At 45.3% G+C, this 21,140-nt stretch overlaps 2 protein-coding genes across 5 annotated transcripts in view; both read left to right on the top strand.

Annotated features, from left to right (window-relative positions):
* trappc8 (trafficking protein particle complex subunit 8) overlaps positions 1-21,140 on the top strand; it is a 74,672-nt gene that overhangs the window by 38,075 nt on the left and 15,457 nt on the right. For all 4 annotated transcript variants that reach the window (XM_083767084.1, XM_083767083.1, XM_083767082.1 and 1 more), the window contains 10 exons: positions 157-326; positions 1,173-1,247; positions 2,792-2,897; positions 3,894-4,051; positions 6,359-6,867; positions 14,600-14,771; positions 15,397-15,493; positions 17,855-17,923; positions 18,131-18,189; positions 19,972-20,163. In XM_083767084.1, the coding sequence (XP_083623210.1) occupies positions 157-326; positions 1,173-1,247; positions 2,792-2,897; positions 3,894-4,051; positions 6,359-6,867; positions 14,600-14,771; positions 15,397-15,493; positions 17,855-17,923; positions 18,131-18,189; positions 19,972-20,163 (1,607 nt within the window). The remainder of the gene's footprint in view (positions 1-156; positions 327-1,172; positions 1,248-2,791; positions 2,898-3,893; positions 4,052-6,358; positions 6,868-14,599; positions 14,772-15,396; positions 15,494-17,854; positions 17,924-18,130; positions 18,190-19,971; positions 20,164-21,140) is intronic.
* On the top strand, positions 8,140-8,733 carry LOC310860822 (protein Dr1-like; the record flags this gene model as incomplete). Its single annotated transcript, XM_083768012.1, has 1 exon — positions 8,140-8,733. One exon carries the CDS (start codon positions 8,140-8,142, stop codon positions 8,731-8,733), a length of 594 nt encoding a protein of 197 aa, XP_083624138.1.

Here is a 21,140-nt window from a genome sequence, read left to right as displayed (position 1 = left end):
TTTCTACCCGACAGCGACACTAACCCGTCTGTCTGTCTGTCTGTCTGTCTGTCTGTCTGTCTGTCTGTCTGTCTGTCTGTCTGTCTGTCTGTCTGTCTGTCTGTCTGTCTGTCTCTCTCTCTCTCTCTGTCTCTGCCTGTCTGTCTGTCTCTGCAGAGCCCATCATAGTGGAGGTGTTGTTCCAGAACCCTCTGAAGGTTCCTCTGGAGCTCAGCAGCCTGTGTCTGCTGTGGAGGTTCACGCCCAAACAGGACCTCTCCTCGCCCAATGAGGACCAGTCCTCCTACCCGTCGCTGACCAATGAGAGGGAGGCGTCGGAGCCCGCGGTCAGTAAACGTTGTGCAAACCGGTGGATAAACACGGTACCAAAACGTAAAATGCCCCCTGGATACTTTGTCGTGCGACGGAAATAGCCAATGTACAACTTCACAACGCGCCCTTATGTGCACTGTGATCTTGTCAATAGGCGCTATGCACAGCAGCCTGATAAGGGCCTTTCTCGGCCCCGCCTCTCTCCCTGTGTTTTAGGATCCAAGATGGCCGCAGCACCAGGAGGGGGTGGCCTTACTGGGCTACGTTCACAAATTCAAGACACCCGTCTTGCGTTTGTCTTGTGTCTGTGTTTAATGGCCACTCCAATGCATTTTCAATGGAACCCCATATGGTTTGACCAAACATTTTGTTTGATGGGGGGGAGGGTGGCAGAACACATTCATCAAAGCTGTGTTCAGACACAAGTCAGGTGTCAGACACAAGGCAAGTGTCTTGAATGCAGCCCAGTAAGGTCATATGTCAACCCCGCCCGTCACCTCTGCCCCACCCCTTCCTGGTGCTGTGGCCATCTTGGATCCTAAAACACAGGGAGAGAGGTGGGGCCCTTATCGGAGAGAAATTGGTTCCATTTGTATACTCTCAGATACACACCCGTAAGGGCCCATTTGGAACCCCCACAAGGCCCCATGAGGGTCCCTGGACCGCACTTTGAGACCCACTGGTGTAGCAGAGGGTTATTAATGAGCTGACATGCACACTATCAGCACCTAATACTAATGAAGGCATCAGTATCGTTGGTCTGGATTCAACATACTTCATTGGCGGAGCATAAATAAATGAAAATAAATTACATAAAGGAGGAATACTAATGTGTGTGTGTCTCATCTGTCTTGTTGCAGACGTCGCAGAAAGATGACCTCATCACCACAGAGGTCATCCCAGAGTTCCACATGAGTCCAGAAGAGAAGAAAGTGGTGAGCTCTCTCTTCATGGGTTAGATATTAAGAGAAGAAAGTGGTGAGCTCTCTCTTCATGGGTTAGATATTCTCTTAAGAGAAGAAAGTGGTGAGCTCTCTCTTCATGGGTTAGATATTCTCTTTGATTCCAGAAGAGAAGAAAGTGATGAGCTCTCTCTTCATGGGTTAGATATTCTCTTAAGAGAAGAAAGTGATGAGCTCTCTCTTCATGGGTTAGATATTCTCTTTGATTGGCGCGGTGCGTCGCACCACCCTTCAGTCATACAACAACACAGAAGACAGTTGACTGTCAGTCAATGACTGACTGCTATATTATTATATCACTGCATAATGTTATAACATTGACCTATAATTGTGACCAGATTTGACTGAGAGACTTCAAATTCCAGCTTTTCACCAGAGGAGAAAAACTGTTTTTTTCCCCTCCAAAATGAGTTTATAGCACAGGCAGACTCTTCACATACAAGAGCATGTCTGAAATAAGTGTCAGAGCTGAAATCGACATGTAAATATGAAATAAATGCTTAAACATGTAGCTAGGTGTAATGTTAAAGACCACAGAAGTGAACCTTTCAAGCCTCTTTTCTCAACTCGCTGTTTTCTGCAAGCCATATCTCCAAAACTGGTGGGTCAAACTGTCAATATGTCAATTTGAAGCTATGATTCCCTGCTTTCATATGGCATGAAAAAACGAAAATTCTAAAACATCCAATGGCAAATGTAGTCACATATGGTGTTATATCAACAAGGATAGGATGGAAAAAAGTAACTTAAGCCTTGATGACCGTCTTGATCCAAGGCTTTCTGTATCAGAAAGGACTTTTGACAAACATTAAACTTGCAGATTGATGCATTACTTTACCTGTGTTACATCTTCTGATGGTTGTACTTGTTGATATGAAATTCCACCTACCGTTGTTTGGGAACCCCCTGATTTACAGTACATGACTATGACTATTTTCATATCGCTGCTGTCGGGCAGAAACCTTATAGCAGGGTTCCCCAATTAGCGGCCCGCGGGCCATCTGCGGAGCGCCCCCTTGTAACCCGCGGAAGAATTAATTTAATTTTTGGGGGGGTCCAAGCTATAAATGGCATTAAATGGGGGTCAGTAGCCTCTGCATGTCAAACTGGGGGTCCTTTTCAAATGGGGTCTTGCCCTGATCATTAATTTCAGGGCAAGACCTCGACCTCGCGCGTGCCGACTCGGCCCCCAGCCTGGTACCCTAGTCAATATGGCCCTTGAGGAAAATTAATTGGGGAACCCTGCCTTACAGTATCTCCATATTAAAAAATAAATCTGTAAATTAACGCCCTACTTGATCACACTAGCTACAGCATCACACAAAAGTAGCAGATTGACAAAGCTCAAAGCTTCGAGCATGTCGATCGGCATTTTTGGAAATATAATTTAAAGTTTTGCATAATATGAGGATCCCACACCCAACAAAGACAATATTCAATGTATGCTCAGGCTCATACGTCATGTTAAAGTAATAATAATAATGCACTGATTGTGACCTTTGACCCCGTGGCGGCAGGCTCGCCTCAAGCTCCTCCCTCACCAGACGGGCCAGCTTAACATCCTGGGCGTGGCCTACAACCTGGCCAGCCCCCCCGCCGCAGAGACGGACAACAGCATTGAAGGTAACTGGAAAGGACCGTCATGTAGAAACCTTGTACTGCAGGGTTCCCCAATTAAATTTCCTCAAGGACCATATTTTGACTAAGGTACCAGGCTGGGGGCCGAGTCGGCACGCGCGAGTTCGAGGTCTTGCCCTGAAAATAAATTTTCAGGGCAAGACCCCATTTGAAAAGAATGCCCAGTTTGACATGCATAGGCTACTGACCCCCATTTAATGCCATTTATATCTGGGCTCCGCGGTCCGCAAATGGCCCGCGGGCCGCCTATTGGGGAACCCTGTTGTACTGTATGGCACGCACACACAGCAATCATTTAGTGCAGTGGTTCTCAACCAGAGGTCCGGGGACCACCAGTGGCTTCCAGGTGGTCCCCAGGTAAATGATGGATAGTTGGTAACCAAATGGACCCTTATTAAAGCAATAAGCCACAAGAGGTCTTTAGAGGTTACCGCGTATTTTATAATGGCTGAGAGGCGTAGTGAGATACGAGTGTGTCGCCGACCCTTTCAGCCATTATAAAATACCCGGTATAAACTGGGACCTCGAGTGGCTTATTGATTTTCTAAAACGGTTACAAACCTATAGCAATATTAACCTCAAAACTATTCCTAATTCAGAAATGTAGCTACACTTTACGCCCACCAGAGCGAGCCACACTTCCTTGTTTTTACTCAGACGGGGGAATAGGAGGCGCTTGATGTTTTTACGAGACCGCCCGGGGCCACACATATGAGGGTCATATGAGCGCGGGGCGGGCCAGTGTTTGTAAGGCAATCAAGTGCTCCCCTTCCCCCAGTTCAGCTACAGAGCTGCGGGGTCAATATAACGCAGCCAAATAGACCTTGCTTGATATGAAAAGGGTTGAAAACCGCTGATTCAAGTGCTATTAGGAAGCTACAGTATGTTTGTTTACCACATTGTGCACTGAACAGATGGTGTGTGTGTGTGTGTGTGTGTGTGTGTGTGTGTGTGCGTGCTGTGGCGGTTGTGGTCCTCCAGGGCAGCAGGTGGCAGCAGAGTTGGTGGTGCGCGGCAGACAGGACCTGGAGATCCAGGGCCCGCGGCTCAACAGCACCAAAGAGGAGAAGATGAGCGTCGGCTACGGTCCAGACCGCCGCCTCGACCCCGTCGTAACGCCATCCATGCCCCTGCTAGAGGTACAGTAGGGCTGTCACCATTACACATGCCCCTGCTAGAGGTACAGTAGGGCTGTCACCATTACACATGCCCCTGCTAGAGGTACAGTAGGGCTGTCACCATTACACATGCCCCTGCTAGAGGTACAGTAGGGCTGTCACCATTACACATGCCCCTGCTAGAGGTACAGTAGGGCTGTCACCATTACACATGCCCCTGCTAGAGGTACAGTAGGGCTGTCACCATTACACATGCCCCTGCTAGAGGTACAGTAGGGCTGTCACCATTACACATGCCCCTGCTAGAGGTACAGTAGCCCCGTCACCATTACAAATGCCCCTGCTAGAGGTACAGTAGGGCTGTCACCATTACAAATGCCCCTGCTAGAGGTACAGTAGGGCTGTCACCATTACACATGCCCCTGCTAGAGGGACAGTAGGGCTGTCACCATTACAAATGCCCCTGCTAGAGGTACAGTAGGGCTGTCACCATTACAAATGCCCCTGCTAGAGGTACAGTAGGGCTGTCACCATTACACATGCCCCTGCTAGAGGTACAGTAGAGCTCTCACCATTACACATGCCCCTGCTAGAGGTACAGTAGGGCTGTCACCATTACACATGCCCCTGCTAGAGGTACAGTAGGGCTGTCACCATTACACATGCCCCTGCTAGAGGTAGTAGCGCTGACTGTCGGGGGCACGCGCTGACCAGCTTGCATGGGGGGCCTAGTGGCGCCTAGTTACGCTGCTGACTAACTGGTGACCTGAGCCCCCCCAGAAAGTTTGAGAACCACAGATTTCTTTTACATTTCACCAAAAAGGTTTTTCAAATAAGTACTGCTGAACTCCCAAGTGGTGTGGACTGCAGACTTTCAAAGAAATGAAATCAAAGGCACTCCGTCTTTGATGAAGACAAAAATATATTTAAAGATTTATTTTGAGCAAGGCAACAATATGACTGATGTATATCCACCTAAAAGGTCTCTGATTTACATATGAGTCATAGTCTTTTGAATAAAATGACATTTAGTTTTAGTCATCAGAAAAGTTTTAGTTTTAGCCTAGTTTTAGTGACAGTCCACTAAATATCATGAGATTTAGTGACAGTCCACTAAATATCATATTAACCGTCTTCCTGCCATTGCCGAAGCCCTTCGGCAATCAAAGCCTCAATTTGATAATACACCTTGCTGCCATTGCCGTAGCCCTTCGGCAATTATACTTTTATAGTGCATATGATCGATCACGCCATAATGCTACTCACGTTAGCCGGTTAGCTAGCAGTTTTGTTAGCACTGCACTGGATCGTTCAGATTAGATCGCGGTCGCCATAAGAATCCATTCTATCCGTTTCTTTCAATCGCCTGTATCTCCTATTCCTTGTCCCAGATGGCATTTTTGGTCAAAACAGCGTTTCTTTGACGGCACAGAGCCGACGTTGTGGAGTGCTATATGTACCGGCATTGATTCGATTATGTAAACAAAGGTTGTCTTGGCAACGTAAAGCTGGCAGGGATAAGCTCACTTCCGGTTGAGGCAAAATGTGGCTTTTCAAAATAAGAGCTCAAATTAAAAAAATGCTGGCATGAATTAGGTCCTAATTTCTCAATAAATGGCAGCAGTAAAAGGGTTAAGATTTAGTGACAGTCCACTAAATATCATAAGATTTAGTGACAGTCCACTAAATATCATAAGATTTAGTGACAGTCCACTAAATATCATAAGATTTAGTGACAGTCCACTAAATATCATAAGATTTAGTGACAGTCCACTAAATATCATAAGATTTTGTGACAGTCCACTAAATATCATAATATTTAGTGACAGTCCACTAAATATCATAAGATTTAGTGACAGTCCACTAAATATCATAATATTTAGTGACAGTCCACTAAATATCATAAGATTTTCGCCGACTAAAGCTACAGTTGATTTTGGCAGGCCTTGACGGTGCTGTAATGGCAGATTTTACATTTGGTCGCATGCTGAAAATAAGCAATCTAAAAGACATTGAAATTGTGAATTGTCAATATGTTTAGTCTTGGTTTTAGTCATCCTATCGCTTAGTTTTTATTTTGTTTGTTTAGTTTAGTTTTAGTTAGTGAAAAAAACAAACATTTTGTCACCGTTTAAATTCTGGACGGGAACCCCTTTTGGTGTTTTAACTAAGCATTATTTAGCTATTGAAAAATAGCAGATATACAAGATCGTTACGAGCTTGTAGGTCTGCTATTTTTGAAAAATCGTGATTTATTTTATTTTATTTCGACGTCAGGCCTAAATGGGTTAAGTAGACCAAATGTAACCCGTGCTCTGTGCCCCCCAGGTGTTCTTCCTGCAGTTCCCCACGGCGCTGCTGTGCGGAGAGATCCGCAAGGCCTACGTGGAGTTCTGCAACGTGGGCCCCGTGGCCATGCGCGGCCTGCGCGTCAACTCCACCCACCCCGACTTCTTCACCTTCGGGGGCGCGGCGGGGGGCGGGGCGGCCACGCCCCTCTCAGCCCCGCTCAGCCCCGCCTCCGCCGAGAACTGCTCGGCCTACAGGACGGTGGCCACCACGCCCACCCCGGCGGGCGACGCCCAGGCCTCCGGCGGCGCGGCCACGCCCACCACGCTCGTGTCGGCCAAGGACTTCTGCCAGACGTCGAGCGTGGTGGAGATACCGATAGACGGAGGAGGAGGGGGAGGAGGGGGAGGGGGAGGGGGAGGAGCCACCCTGCAGCCCGGGGACTCGGTCCAGCTGCCCCTCTGGCTACGAGGACCCGACCAGGAGGGCGTCCACGAGATCAACTTCCTGTTCTACTACGAGAGCGCCGACAAGGGGAGCAAGACCAGGTATGATGTGTGTGTGTGGCTTTGAGTAAAGTAACCCCTTAACACTGTGACTGCGGCCCTGGTGGCCACACGTGGTAAATGGCTTGCGCGCGGCCGGAATTCACCCTTTTGTTCAAGTCCCGCCCCTGTGGTTGTGGCCCTCTTCGCACCCATTGGTTGCCGTTTCGTGGTTGGACAAAAATCCTCTCTCTCCATCCACTACCATTGAAATGCAAATTCAGTTGCTTCGTATTGATATTCTGTGCACTCAATTGTTATTTTAAACTTTGTGTCAGTAAAAAGGAACATCACAGGTGCAACACGGTGACTCGGCATATCATGTTTGTTTTGTAGTTTTTTCCAAAAAAAATATTTTAGCAAATTCAACATAAAAAAGGCGGAACAAGGCAGAAAGAGCCTGCTGGTTAGTCAGTCAGGGACCAATCAGAAGGCTAACACCATATATAACACCATTTAGGTCAATGATATATCATTATCTAGTGATTTAACAACTTATGAATAGCAGCCCGTCATTGACTGTCTGCCAGTCAACTTCTGTGTCTCGTCTTTGTAAGATTGCTGCATTCGCTATACATGCAGTACATGCCACAGTCTCTCTGTCCCTCTCTGTCTGTGAGGGTTGGAGTACTCAATGTGCAGAATGTCCCATTTCACAATTTCAAAATGTATGAAAAGAAATATTTTGAAAATAGCCGATATACAGGTGAAAATCTGTGTGAAATAGTGAAGAAAGTAAAAATCAGACATGCATGGCCCACCCAGATATTATGTATGTATCCCTTTTATGCCCATATATGGAGTTCTTTGTCAGGCATGCCCAAATATGGAGTCTATGCTGACATCAGAATGATGTCGGAACAGGCCAGCTCCATACTGTTGCACGTTGCTACGGTTACCTTGTGTTACTGATCCGAGAGGCACTTGAAGGCCAGTCTGACGTCACAAACCTCCATATTTGGGGCGAGACTGCATTGGAACTCCATATTTGGAAATAGACTGACACGGGACTTTATATTGGCAAGCTGTCGATGGAGCTCAGCTTAAAACACGGAACCACACAGAGTTCAAAGGCAGTAACAAATTGGCTTCTGTGATGATTCACTGCTCTCACAAAAGCAAAACTTTAATAGACTAACTTTAATCAGAGCAGTATCCGTTCCCGTATCGGCACGGCCGCATATCACTAAACCAACTCATCCATCCACCGCGTGGCTTTCACATCGAAGAAGGAACCGCTTTCCACTAACCCCCGAAAAACCGCGCACAACGACGATGTCTTCCTCCGCCGGCGTTGCCGAGGCGGACGACCTGACGGTCCCGCGGGCCGCCATCAACAAGATGATCAAAGAGACGCTGCCCAGCGTGCGCCTCGCCAACGACGCCCGCGAGCTGCTGGTCAAGTGCTGCACCGAGTTCATCCACCTGGTGGCGTCGGAGGCCAACGACATCTGCAACGCCGCCAGCAAGACCACCATCTCGCCGGAGCACGTCATCGGCGCACTGCAGAGCCTGGACTTCGCGGCGTACGTCGGCGACGTCAAGGACGTGCTGGCCGAGTGCAAGACGGTGGCGCTGAAGCGCCGCAAGGCGGCGTTGCGCCTGGCCAACCCCGCCGTGCCCGAGGAGGAGCTCCTGCGGCAGCAGCAGGAGCTGTTCGCCGCCGCCAGGCAGCAGCAGACGGAGCTGGCCCAGCAGGAGTGGCTGCAGATGCAGCAGGCCGCTCAGCAGGCGCAGATGATGGCGGCCGCCGTGGCACCGCCCGCCGGCGATGACGGCCGGTTGCAGGCCGCTCGCTCCTCGTTCCAGGACGACGACGAAGACGAAGATGATGATGACCTGTCGTCCACCCTGGACATCGTGTGTTAGAACCTGGACCAATCGGTGGACAGGTTTAGTCAGCACTGCCAATGGGTTAACTTACAGACTTGGCAAGGGTCAATTTAGCACCCATTCAAGGAACCCTGAGTGTCCCTCGACCCCACTTTGGACCCCACTGTTTTAGAGCAGTAATTCTGAACCCTTTTTGAGCGGTGCTAACCGCTCCAACAAGTGACTTTGTGTGTATTATGTCCATTCTTTCATTTAAAAACACCTGTGTGAAGTGAGTGGCGCTCTTATGATCATCATGCATCATGACAGACCCGTAAGGTACATTTGGGGGTCCCCGGTCACTAGCAACAGCAGCCCGTGCCGCATGACGGACATGACACCTCTTCTCAAAGCCAGCCCTCGTCCACCCTCAAGTGTTGGCTTGAGGTTGGCCTGTCATTCAAAAGGGCCTTATTGGAAGGTAAGGGACATAATCAATTGACGAGCTCTTTCAAAGGATGTAACCGAAGAGGACAGAGTTTTACTGTGTGCTCTAGCACAGTGATTCTCAACCAGTGGTTCGGGGACCACCAGTGGTCCTCGAGGGGGTTCCAGCTGATCCCCAGCTAAATGATGCAGAGTTGCTAACCAAGTAGACCCTTATTGACCCTTATACGTTATTGTTAAACATCTGCATTACTTAATTTAAGTCTACACAATTGGAGAATGTAGAAGAATTGTTATTTTGGTCGACGTTTGCCTGTTATCTCTCCTACGGTAGCAAACAATTATTTTTTGTTGGATGACACTGGGCGGGTAGAAGCCTGTCTGTCCCATGCTGTATTGATGTGATACAGAGATAACAGGTTGATCAAAATAACAATTATTTTTTGAATTGTGTAGACTTCTTGTAAATTAAGTAATGCAGATGTTTAGCAATACTTAAACTCTTGAGAGTGTAAATTAAACCAAATGGAGCCGTAATGTCCCTCAAGAGTTGAACCCCTTCAAGGACAGCTGGTGGTACCCTCCCGGACCACTGCTCTGTGATGATCATGATCATGATCTATTATCTTTACCCACAAGGTGTCAGTGTCTGTAGTAGTGTGTCAGTAGTGACTAGTGAAACCCATATAAGGCACAGACAGGAAGTCGGATCAGATAGATTTCATGTCAAGGACAAACATTTGTATACCTTGTATACAGATGTATACCTTGTATACCCATTGAATTAAGAAGCCTTGGGGTTAAAGTACGTGGTCATCATTGAATCAACAAACGGAACACGCTCTACCAAACATTATTGTGAATCTACACACTCAGGACGCAACACGTCACAAGGCGATGCATTGTGAGTCAGTGAGGTACTCCAGCACACCTCTGTCGCTTCTTGATGCCAGTGTAGAGTGTACTAGGCAGGCATACTGTGCCTTGGTCACTTGGTTCATGTTTTTGTTACTTAGATTTGTTTTGCTAGACCAGAATGTTATTTAGATAGATGGACAGGTTTCTGTCAGCACTGCATATAGTAAGGATGCCTCCCGACGAGTGTCTCCTTATATGGAGGTCCTCGTTGCACTCCCCCCCCCCCCCCCCGGGGGGAAGACCAAGGATTAGATTGGAGAATTATATCTCCAAACTGGCCTTGGAACGCCTCGCGAACTTCATCCCCCAGGATGAAGTTACTAATTGGAGAAGGCAGTCTGGAGGTGTTGCCCCCGTGACCCGACTCCGGATAAGCGGCTGAAGATGGATGGATGGATGGATATATATACCATAAAGTTATTTAGATAGATGGACAGGTTTAGTCAGCAGTGCTAATGGTGAATGGCTTTAAAGCAGTGCTTCTCAAAATGTTACATTTCAAGGACCAGTGTATGGCACACATGATACCAAATTAGCAATTTTTTTTACCTGGTATTCTAGTTTATTTGAGAGAGACACTACATTGTTATCTCTGCACTCTTAATTAGGTTACACGTTTTATTGTGTGTTGACCAGTGTTCATGATTGCTTGCTTATTCCCACCTTTTGATCAGAAGTCCCTCTGGATAACGTCTTTCTAAATGCCTACAGTACATTGTAGTGCTAGAGGGATGTTTTTCCAAGTCTTTAATAACCCTATTAACCCATTTGGGGCGTGAACCCCTTTTGGTGTTCTAACCCATTCTGACCTGAGATCAGATTCATACGAGGTTTTCCACTGGACACACACTGGTCTGATGAACCCATTCTGACCTGAGATCAGATTCTAGAAATGTCAGTTGCTCTTTGATTTTTCAAAAATAGCAGATCTACAAGCTCATATCGCGCCACTCGGTGGCGCGATATGAGCTTGTAGATCTGCTATTTTTCAATAGCTAAAGCATAACATGATGCTGACACCAAAATGGGTGCCCGTTCAGAATGGGTTAAGCATTGTGTTATACTGTTGTGTTTAGCTATTGAAAAATTGCAGATCTACAAGCTCATAGCTACGAGCTTGTAGGTCTGCTATTTTTGAAAAATTGTGAAAATGCGACGCAAATCTTTGAATATATATTTCTGAGCGAACATTTTTAACTAAAATATTTATTGGCTTCTGGGGGGGTCCCTGGAACTACATATTTTGAGATGGGGGTCTGTTGCCCAATGGAGATCATTCTGGGGGTCCTTGACATGAAAAAGGTTGAGCACCACTGACATAGAAACATGGGTTTTTCAGAAAACTGTTTTTTATCGACCTCAGTCCAACATATTATATAGGTTCACTAAAGTCTCTTTTTTCAACCTCAACCTCATACAGGATTTGGGTGAATTAACAGCCGGAACACAAAGTGCAGCTTGTCTCATCATTCACTGCTTACACAAAGGAATGTTCAGAGAACCATCTATCTTTGCATTACTGTAATATCAAAACAGCTGACAGTGTGAACAATAAATCCATGGAAGTTTACTGTACAGTAGTATTTGCCTATATTTTGGCTGTAAATGAACTGTAAAAATATATTTTTTTCCGGCGGTATCCCTTCTTTCTTTGTATCTTCATGTCTACAATGATCTCCATATATGGAGATCCAGGTGATGATAGTCAGCTCCACATATGGAGATCCATACGTTGTACCAACTTGGTTTGCAAGACTGAGTCGTGTCGCGGCAACCACAGTGGTTGGACTTGAAACCATATATGGAGATTAGATCTAAGATCTAATGATGTCACTTTATGTCACGAGGTGTGACCCTACGTATATGGTTTCACGTCAAACCACAGTGGTTGGACTTTAAACCATATATGGAGATCTAAGGGTCTCCATGATGTCACTTTATGTCACGAGGTGTGACCATATATGGGGCGTCCTCCTACATCTGCATATATGGAGCCGGCCGGTCTGACCTCACTGACACCAGATTAATTATTTTTCCTCCATCTACGAACATATTTGACCCCCTATACAGCAGGTGCCAACGCCTCTGTCCCTACCAGCTATGGGATTTTTACATCCAGGTTCCATTTATTTATCTCCATTAAAAGCAGGATTTTCAAAGCCCTGTGTGAGAGCCTCGGATCTCTCAAGGAATTGATCCCGTAGCTGGACCTGACTGATGCGGCGTTCTAATGCCGTACTGTTTATTCGCTGTGTGTCAGCCCCAATAACGTCACACAGGCAGCTCTTCATGCTTTTAACGTATTTATTTCACCATGCAAAGAGTTGAGTACAGCATCAGATCTGTGTGATATTAGAAATAAACCATAATTAGATAGATTACAGACACTGGATACTTCAGACAAACATTTCGCTCCACACCATTTCAAAGTGCTGACGTACCTGCGGTCAAAGCATAGACTGTAAAAAATATGGACAAAGCGTTCCCCGGGTCTAACATGAACGTAAAATGAAGCCTGTCAGTCCTTGAATTGTAAGTCGCCATCTTTCTAGATCCGTTTGGGCCCAGCTGGCCCATTGGCTGGCCCAGACAACGAGGCGGGACTTCCCCCCCTTCTTCTTAGTTGGTTTTTATTTTGACTCGAGTGGGTGGGGGATCCTGTTCATAGACTGTAACGGTAGCCACGCCCCTCAGAACATGTGCGACTTTATTACATTTTTTTTATAAATGGGACCATAATTTTCCAAAAAGAATATCATGACATTAGAAATTAGACTTTAAACTAGTGACTGGAAGCAAAAAGTATTCATGACCATGTTTATTAAGGTAATACAGTCTAGGTGAAGTTGGGCCCAAATACATGGACTTCTATGGGGCTATGGGTTTTTCTGGGTCCAATGACAGCGCCACAACAGGCCATTATATTAACTTTCAGGAAATCCTGATTTCCTTGTGGCTTCACAAAATATCTGTCTGAGGCCCAATCCCAATCCACTCCCTTGCTGACTCAATGAGCCCTCACTGATTTAGCTGCGCGTTCATGTGAAGTCTGCGAGGGCTTCAGGGATGTCCCATTTGAAATGGGTAAGTCAGTGAGGGCTCAGCCTCGCCCCTTTATGTGCCCTTTGCCAAAGTCAGCGTCGATGCTGACTTTGGCAAAGAAATTACCCACAGTTCATAGCGTTACCAGTGGAATGAGGGGGATCCTCCGAACGTCAATCATTTAGCTATGCAAATTAGTTATGTATCGCGATTAGAATGTCAACAAACACAATAGTGCTTTCTCACTGTTCTCAAAAGCAGACGGAATGGAAGGATATAGGCTATATATTTAATAACAATAATAAGGGAAACATGATGAGAAATGACTAATGAGCAAAGTAAAAGAATATGGAAATGAAATGTATAATGCATATTATATATGAATATTACAACTCATATCACACAGGAAAGTGTATTTATTAAACTAATAATAAAACGATCAGCTTAAATACTAAAATAGACATGATAGACATGTGTAAATAGGCCAAGCATGTAGGTAGGTACTGGCTGTGAATAAGGACAGTTTTTATAAAGTGATGGAAAGTGTCATGAATGGCAGACTCATCTTCAAAGTGCTGTCCCATTTCTTTCACAACAATTTGGAGCCTTTGCAGCCTCTCACCCTCAAGCACTTACAGCTGACGTCATTAAAGTCAATGAGGGTCCAGGGCTCAGGGCTTGAGGGAGGCAATTGGGATTGGGCCAGACTGCCCCCCCTGGGTCAAAGCCGGTTGCCCTTCCGGGTCAATCCTTCACTCACCATGCACGTGAACTTGACGCTTATGTAACAACAGCGCCACCCCAAGGTTACATAAATGTGTTCGACATTAGTGGTCATTTGGCCCTTACACCCTGTATCTCTAAAGCTTTGATCGCTGGTGAGCTGTCGGGTCGCTCATCCAATGATCGGATTTCATTTGTGACTTTGTCTCGCATGTCTCAGGACATGTAACCGTTTCTGACGAGAGCTTAATGCTAATGATCACTCCTCACGACAACAACCCCCTCCTCCCTGATGTCCCTGGAACAACATATTTTCGCGGCCAAATAGGGATAATTTTTGGGGTTCTTGACATGAAATATTGAGCACCACTGATATAGAAACATGAGGTTTTTCAGAAAACTGTCATGATTTAGAAGACATTGTTTTAAATTTCGACGTCAGACCAAAATGGGTTAAGAAGCTCTGTTGTTTCAGCGCGACTTCGCCCATTAGGGCGTCTTACTGGTTGTACTGTAGCTTTGTATCCTCATGTCACTGGCTTCCATTGGAAATGAATGGCAGCCTACATGTAGCTTGCCGGTGTTGAACACACAGCATCAGAGTTGTAGAGGTCCTTGACATATACACTGTTTTTAGACCCACTGTCCCTAACTAACCCCATTCACTCTCTCTCTCTCTCACTGTCACACATCATCAGAGTTGTAGAGGTCCTTGACATACAGTATACACTGTTTTTAGACCCACTGTCCTAATAACCCCTTCACTCTCTCTCTCTCTCTCACTGTCACACAGTCATCGTGTGTTGCGCCACACGGTGTTCATCTGTGCGAGTCGCTCGCTGAGCGTGCGCGCCACGGCGTGTCGCAGTAACATTCCACCCGAGGAGACGGCGGTAGAGAGGACGACGGGAGAGCGGACCAACGGCAGCATGCTGGTCTTCATCGACGTGGAGAACATCAACATGGTGAGCCTCTCAACCCACTCAGGACGGGAACCCCTTTCGGTGCTTTTAGCATTATGTTACACTTTGAACACAGCAGAAAATAGCAGATCTACGAGCTCATAGATTTTTCTTTTTGAATTGTGAAAATGTGGTGCAAATCTTTGAATATCTATTATTTCAGAGTGAATGTTTTTAACTCAAATCTTGAAACAACTTTTTTTGAGAGGGGGGTCGGCGGCCAATTACATATATTTTGGGGTCCTTGAGAACCACTGACATAGAAACATAGTTTTTTCAGAAAACTGTCATGATGGGGTTCTCAACGTTTTTGGCCGGGTACCCCCAGAAATGCTTTGGCCGTGTCCCGGGCACCTTATAAGTCTTAAGAACTGATGCCTTCTAAATAGGTAGTTCTCAAACTTTTTTCGTGCCAAGGACTGCCATATATTCCAGTGCATTTAAGCAAGTAGAAGGTAGAAGGGCTCATTGGTGCTCTAGTCTGCAGGGACAACTTGCATCAGAGAAAATAACAATATCTGGACACGACAGGAGACACTGCAGCACCCAACTGCTCTGCACTTCACTTTCTTTTCGTCTTTGTCCACCTCTTTGTCAATGTCTCTTTGTCTGTCTGTCTGTCTGTCAGAGTGAAGCAGGTGTCCGTGAGTTCCACATTGTCCAGGTGTCCAGCAGCAGTAGACACTGGAGGCTTCACAAGTGCATCAACCCCGCTGAGGACAAAGGTTTGATGTTCTCACAAAGAAAACACTCCACACTGGAGGCTGTGGCTTGGTCGGTCTCAGTGTCTTGTTGTACAACAGCATGATTGATTGATTTGATTGATTTTTCTCGGCCCATATATGGACTTACAGGACACTTTTACTTACATTTTACATCACGGGTGGCCTCCACCGTAACTTAATGCGGCCCACAGGTTAATATCAGAATACTGATTTCAGCTGTTACAATTCCAAACCCGCTTTAATTACTTCACGACTAGTATTAAATGACTAGTATTAAAAGTTATTGTCTTTTTATGTCCAATGTAGTTATGTTAACAGTTCATAAAGTTAACATAACAATAACAAAATGCATTTGAAATTCAATAAAAAAGGTTACTTTTCAGGATTCCAATTCAAAAACAGCAAAAGATTATTCAGGTTTTCAATTAAAATACAGCAAAAATAGCTGATCTACAAGCTCAAAACGTGTCTCATTGCAACGCGTTTTCAGCTTGTAGATCAGCTTTTTTTGCTACGACAGTAATTTGGACTGTGGCCCATCTGGAGTGAGTGTGGAAATATATTGGCCCTCGCCATCGTCAAAGTTGCCCACCCCTGTTTTACATAAACAATGACAATAAACCCACATGACAGTTCACAAACAATTTCCAAATGAATACTAAACTAACTATAACTAAAACACCCAAGCTTCTTTCATGGAAGATTACATAAACTTCACCATTGGGCCTGTTATGTAACAGGAGACCGGACATGGACCTACTTGGAAGAGATGAGATTGTCTTCTTCTAATCACCAACTTCTGACCATCATCTTCCCAGAATAGCTCAGGTTTTTGTTGTTGCAGTATAGCTCAAATAATGGAACCCTCATCAAAATCATCATTTTCCACATCATTCAGGTCACATGCATTACATAACCTATTGATTCTCTTCTGGCACCGCTGAGAACCGACCTACTGTACCTCAATAGTTCTCAGCTGGGCACACGATGACAAAGCATAATATTCTGAAAGATTAAAGATATAGGCGAGATCTGCCTCTCTGAAAATGGAAAAAGCTTCCTTTATCCAGGGGCCATTGTCTGCCTTTTCACCAAGAAGGATATGTATGTGGCCGTGTACTGTAGATGGGTTTTTTAATGTCGAAGTCCATTATTTATTCGGTATTTGAGCCACGGACCACCATTTGATGAGATTTAGCCTCGGAGCCAAAACTAAAGAATATTTTGTTATCGTTGGATAAGATTGTGTCCCCAATTCCATGCTGTATAGATGTTGCACCATTAGATAACAGGCACACATTGATCCAAATAACAATAAAATAACAACATTCTCTATTTAGACTTCTTGTATTAAGTAATGCAGATGTTTCACAATAATTTTGTTGTAATTTTTACACTCATTTTACACTCTAAGGTCCATTTGGCTGGTTACCAGCTTTCCATCATTTAGCTGGGGACCACCTGGAACCCCCTCCAGGACCACTGGTGGGGGTCCTGGAGGGTAGTATTTTCAAGAGCTTGTGACTAAATGATAGCTACAATTTTTTTTTTTTTTTTTTTACTTTTCCTGAAAAGTAAGGGTTTTGTATTATCTCTGCTGTCGGGCAGAAACCAGCTAACAACAAAATGTTACATTTTTCAGGAAATGGGAGAAAACATATTTAAAGACAAAGCAATACTGCCTCATTAAGTTGTTGTTGTGACTTTATATCTTGTCAATTTCTTGCATGAGAGGGGGAGAGGTGGTGGAGTTGGCTGGTTTAGCAGACAGTTTGAAAGGGGGAGAGAGAGGTGGTGGAGTTGGCTGGTTTAGCAGACAGTTTGAAAGGGGGAGAGGTGGTGGAGTTGGCTGGTTTAGCAGACAGTTTGAAAGGGGGAGGGGTGGTGGAGTTGGCTGGTTTAGCAGACAGTTTGAGGATCCCCCTATCCCACCCTTGATGCCGAGTGTCAAGCAGGGAGGCACTGGGTCCCATTTTGAGTCTTTGCCGGGTCATACCAAAGACTCTAAAAATGGGACCCAGTGCCTCCCTGCTTGACACTCTGCATCAAGGGTTGGATTGGGGGTAAGTCCCTGCGACATACTAGCGTCATGTCCAGGGGGTGTACTTGTACATCAAGCTGCCTCACACCACAGAAACAGATAGGCTCCTGCCCTATGGGCCTCATGGCTCGGCAAGGCTACTTACTTACTTGAGGATCCAATGATGTTAGCTGGTTTTGAAAAACGTTTCCCGAACGGATGTTTAAGAAGTAGTGGCTCCTGAGGCACAGTTCTGTTGGTCTTTGAAGCATCATGAACTCCCCCCCCCCCCCCCCCCTTGTCCTCTACTCAACCTCCTCTCCTTTCTTCCTCTCCTCCAGACTGGAAGCTGAGCAGCAGAGAAAAATCCAAGCTATGTTTCAGGGCCACGCAATGCAACCCCCACCAAGGTACTCGGCCTGACATTATTTACTACTAGTATTATTTTCTTAGTGATTTCTATCGATTACTTTTTCTATTCATGAAATAATCGAGAAGCGTGTTTTATTTTTACATTTTAAAACATTTATCAACGATTCGATTTACTACTTAAACTAACATTCGTATTTGTGGGAAAGCTTTAAAGCTTGTAAATCTCTGTCTCATTCATTCCCCAGCTACCTCGGGCACCACAGACAAATACACCTTTGCAGACCTGAGTCTGGGAACGGAACAGGTATGATTTAGCAAGACAATGTCTTTTTGTCCAAACGTCTTTTTCATGAGATGCTTTCTCAATGTGTTCAGTGAAATGCACACGAAATGCACGTGAAATGCAAGTTGAATGCATTCGTAAGAAGTCAAATCAACATGAAAAGCAACAAAAGCTGCTATCCAGAACACTTTTTATGAATAAAACCGATATTCTGTATGTTAATACAATATAAGTATAACACTTTTTTACAATTTTATTTATACATTTTCATGTTTAAAGACAAGACATACTTTACAAACATTCACATCACATACACAAACCCTTCCCACGCCCCCCCCCCCCCCCCATTCAAAGGAAAGAAAAGAAAAAAATTATAATACACACAAAAACAAAACATACACAAATTAAAATACTATACAATAGATCAGTTTTAGAAAATAAAAACATTCATGTGCATACATACTTTAGCCATGATAGGTGAGAAAAGAACGGTTGCCACATTCTGTCGAATACTTTCGTTTTAAGAGAAACGTCATATCTTATCTTTTCCATTTGCAGCAGGTTGGTCAATTCTGCCAGCCATACATTAACAAAGGGTACTTCCACTCCACTTAACCTCCCATTAAAAAGTTACGCACGTTAATTGATGTAGAAGAGCTTCTCTCCCGTTCAGGAGTTCCACGAGTTCTATTTTCAGTGCATCAATGATGCATTAATGACGGGGCCTCGGAAGGATGTGATTTACATAATTGATGATGTGTTGGAAACGAATATATATATATAGGTCACTTCCGCTGAGGCGGTTCATTCATATGCTAACAAAGCAAGGCCAATAATTATAATATATAATAGGCCTGCTGCTGCTTTAAAAGCCTTGAAAGACTACTAATGATGCTGCTGCTTTAACCCATTTTGGGCGGGAACCTCTTTTGGTGTTGTTATGCCTTATGTTATGCTTTAGCTATTGAAAAAATAGCAGATCTACAAGCTCGTAGTGCGGCACCGAGTGCCGCGCTACGAGCTTGTAGGTCTGCTATTTTTGAAAAATCGTTAAAATGTGGCGCAAATCTTTGAATATATATTCTTTCAGAGCCAACGTTTTTAACTCAAATCTTTGCTTCTGAGAGGTGGCCAATTACATATAATCTTGGGGGTCCTTGACATGAAAATGTTTGAGAACCACTGGCATAGAAACATGAGGTTTTTCAGAAAACTGTCATGATTCAGAAGACATTTGTAGAATCGTTCCCAGGTCAAAATGCGTTAAAAGCCTTGAAAGACTACTAATGATGTACTACTTTGTGAGTGCGTTTGTTTCTGATGACAACGCATGGATTCAAGCTCTCAGTCATTTGTATTCCATAGAAGTCGGCATGTCTTCAGCATGTCTGAACTTGGTCATACAAACATTTTCACTGGAGAGATTTTATTTAAGCAATATTACACGAGAAGATGTGGGTTAACGTGATTATTGCCACGACAGGGATGCGGTCAGGAAAGAAATGAAGTCGAGTTCCGCAAGCATCACTGAAGAAAATCGCTGAAAGAATATATTTTTTTAATGACAGATGTAGTCACTACGACCACAAATGTCCCAAGAAACTAGCTAGCCTAGCCACCGAGTTTGCTGGCGCTCTGGGAGAACAGAGCAGCTGAATTCTTTGTTTTGATTAGGTGGTGAACGGTGCTGGTTTAACCCACGGCTAGAAGGCTGTTTCAACCAATCGGATTGCTTCCTCGAAACGACCTGTGGTGGAATTGTCTTTAGTCCAACGCTAAACGTGCGTCGTCCCTCTCCCTCAGATCATCAGCTCTTCCACGCCGTGTGCAGACTTCTTCTTCCGGCATTACGCGGCGGCGGCGGCGAGGAGGGCACTCGGCGCTCTAGCGCCCCCGCAGGCCAGGAGTCGGTGGCCGGAGGCGGCGTTGGCCGACGTCGCCGCCGTGGTCAGGAAGTGTAACGACCTGGACCTGGACATCATCGTCCTCTGGAAGGTAAGGACCACGTGTGTCTATCTTATAACTTTAGAGAATTTGTCTCTGTCCTCGCTTCTCGCATCTCAGCGCCTGGACCAATTGGGCTGAATTAGCATTTTGCACACGATCACGGGCATTGATCGCTGGCTTATGCACGCCACTGTGAAGCCCCTTTATCACTTTCCCAAATTGTATGCTGCTCATTAGCTTTTTGTTGTGCCCATCTCAACCTCCAAAGCTGTCTAAATCTCTAAAACATTGAACTCTTGAACAAAGCCAATTTTGAATGACTTCCTTTAGTGAATGTACTTCAAGCTTCCCTGCTGATCTGAGCACACGTGAGGGTTTGTCGGGTCCGATCAGACTTGCAAGATATAGGAGTGCCATTCCTTTAGTTGCTTTGAAGGCCAGCATCAGAGTTTTGTACTCTGTGCGGGCAGCGACCAGGAGCCAATGGAGGGAGCGGAGAAGGGGGAGGGGCAGTGACCAGGAGCCAATGGAGGGAGCGGAAAAGGGGGAGGGGCAGTGACCAGGAGCCAATGGAGGGAGTGGAGAAGTGGGGAGACATGTGAGAATATTGGCTGGTTGAAGACCAAGCGAGCTGCAGCATTCTGGATTAATTGGAGAGGCTTAAGTGCACATGCGGTAGGCCAGTAAGAAGTAATATTAACAATTAATTTTATTTCTATTGCACTTTTCATTCACAAGTAATCCCAGAGTGCGACATGGTTCAAAACACATACTGTAATCAATCATACAGTAGAGTAGAAGGATAAAAGCAGGGTTATTAAAAGGACATTGCTGACATCGGACACGCAACAGTTCTACACGAAAAGGCCTTGCGAAATAAATTTCAGGCCTGTTTTAAAAGAAACCAGGGAGTACTCTGAAGTCCATAGGAAGCCCAGCTGTTCCACAGGCACGGTGCTGCCGAGCAGAAGGCCTTGGTCCCCCCATTGTGCGTAGATTGGTATTTTGAACCTTGAGTAGGAATC

This window comes from Protomyctophum parallelum (assembly GCF_964188405.1).
Source record: "Protomyctophum parallelum genome assembly, chromosome: 6".
Taxonomy (NCBI): domain Eukaryota; kingdom Metazoa; phylum Chordata; class Actinopteri; order Myctophiformes; family Myctophidae; genus Protomyctophum; species Protomyctophum parallelum.
The sequence above is the reverse complement of the archived record's forward strand: the minus strand, read 5'-3'. Positions and strand labels throughout refer to the sequence as shown.